The sequence below is a fragment of the Salvia splendens genome, unplaced genomic scaffold, assembly GCF_004379255.2.
Source record: "Salvia splendens isolate huo1 unplaced genomic scaffold, SspV2 ctg943, whole genome shotgun sequence".
NCBI classification, from domain to species: Eukaryota; Viridiplantae; Streptophyta; class Magnoliopsida; order Lamiales; family Lamiaceae; genus Salvia; species Salvia splendens.
Window position 1 is genome coordinate 1 of NW_024599631.1, and position 1,379 is coordinate 1,379.

A 1,379-nucleotide genomic window follows, 5' to 3' on the forward strand; every position below is an offset into this window, starting at 1 on the left:
TTTGTTTGGGTTTTAAATTTTCTAAAGCAATAAAGTATTTTCATTCGCATATGGGTACTCTCAAGATTCCCTAGGTCAGTGTGCAGATAAATTTTATTCCTCTTCTTCCTGACCTAGGACTCATCGAGAATACTCATTTGCTTGAACAATTAGGCAATAATTACGGATGTTTGTAGTGTCACTTCCTCCACTACATGCAATTCCGAATTATCCCTATAGACTTTTACCCGATGTCCATTGACGAGGAAAGGAACAGAGTTTGGTGTGCTCCCTGGATTTCCACTGCTCCATTCGTGTCGAGACCGATGATGGTGTATGGACCTATCCATTTGGATTTTAGCTTTCCTGGCATCAGCTTGAGCCGGGACTGGAAAAGGAGCACCTTCTGTCCCACTTGGAGTTCCTTGACTCGGAGATTCTTGTCATGCCATAACTTTGTCCTTTCCTTATACCACATAGCAGACTCATAAGACTCCAGCCTTAGTTCCTCCAGCTCTTGTAACAGTAACTTCCTTTCCTCTTCGCAAGCCGAAGGCTTCATACTCATTTCCTTGACCGCCCAATATGCCTTGTGTTCTATACCCACGGGCAGGTGGCACATTTTGCCGAATACCAGTCTATAAGGCGACATTCCGATAGGAGTCCTGAAAGCAGTTCTATAGGCCATAATGCATCACCGAGCCTCTTACTCCAGTCCTTCCTCGAGGGATTAACTGTCTTTTCCAGTATTGCCTTGATCTCTCGATTAGAAATTTTAGCTTGGTCGTTAGACTGAGGGTGGTAGGGGGTAGATACCCTATGGTGCACACCATATTTCCTCATCAGAGCCTCGATGGTGCGATTACAAAAATGCGTTCCCTGGTCCGAGATGATGGCTCGGGGAACTCCGTATCTGTTGAAGATATTGGCTTTCAGAAACTTCGCTACCTCCTTCGATTCACATGTCGTGGTAGCCTTGGCTTCTATCCATTTAGACACATAGTCCACTGGGACCAGTATATATGTGTTCCCGTAGGATGATGGAAATCGTCCCATGAAGTCCATCCCCCATACGTCGAAGATTTCGCAGACAATCACCGGGACCTGGGGCATCTCGTCCCTCCTTGAAATTCCCCCTGTCTATTGGCACCTATCACAACACTTGACAATACTCAAAGGCATCTTTGTTAGTGTCAGCCAGTAAAAACCACTATCCAAATACTTTCCTCGCAGTTTTCCTTGGCCCAAAGTGACCTCCACACGCCAAGGCGTGGCAATGATTCAATACAATCTCTTTGCTCCCATTCGGGAATGCATCGTCTGATCACTTGATCCGAGCACACTCTTCTATAAGTAAGGATCATCCCAAAAGTAATATTTTGCTTCACTTTTCATTTCAT

At 45.2% G+C, this 1,379-nt stretch overlaps 1 protein-coding gene across 1 annotated transcript; it reads right to left on the reverse strand.

Annotated features, from left to right (window-relative positions):
* Positions 1 to 576: 576 nt before the first annotated feature.
* On the reverse strand, positions 577 to 1,092 carry LOC121791860 (uncharacterized protein K02A2.6-like). The gene has a single exon (XM_042189677.1). It carries the CDS (start codon positions 1,090 to 1,092, stop codon positions 577 to 579), a length of 516 nt encoding a protein of 171 aa, XP_042045611.1.
* Positions 1,093 to 1,379: the final 287 nt, after the last annotated feature.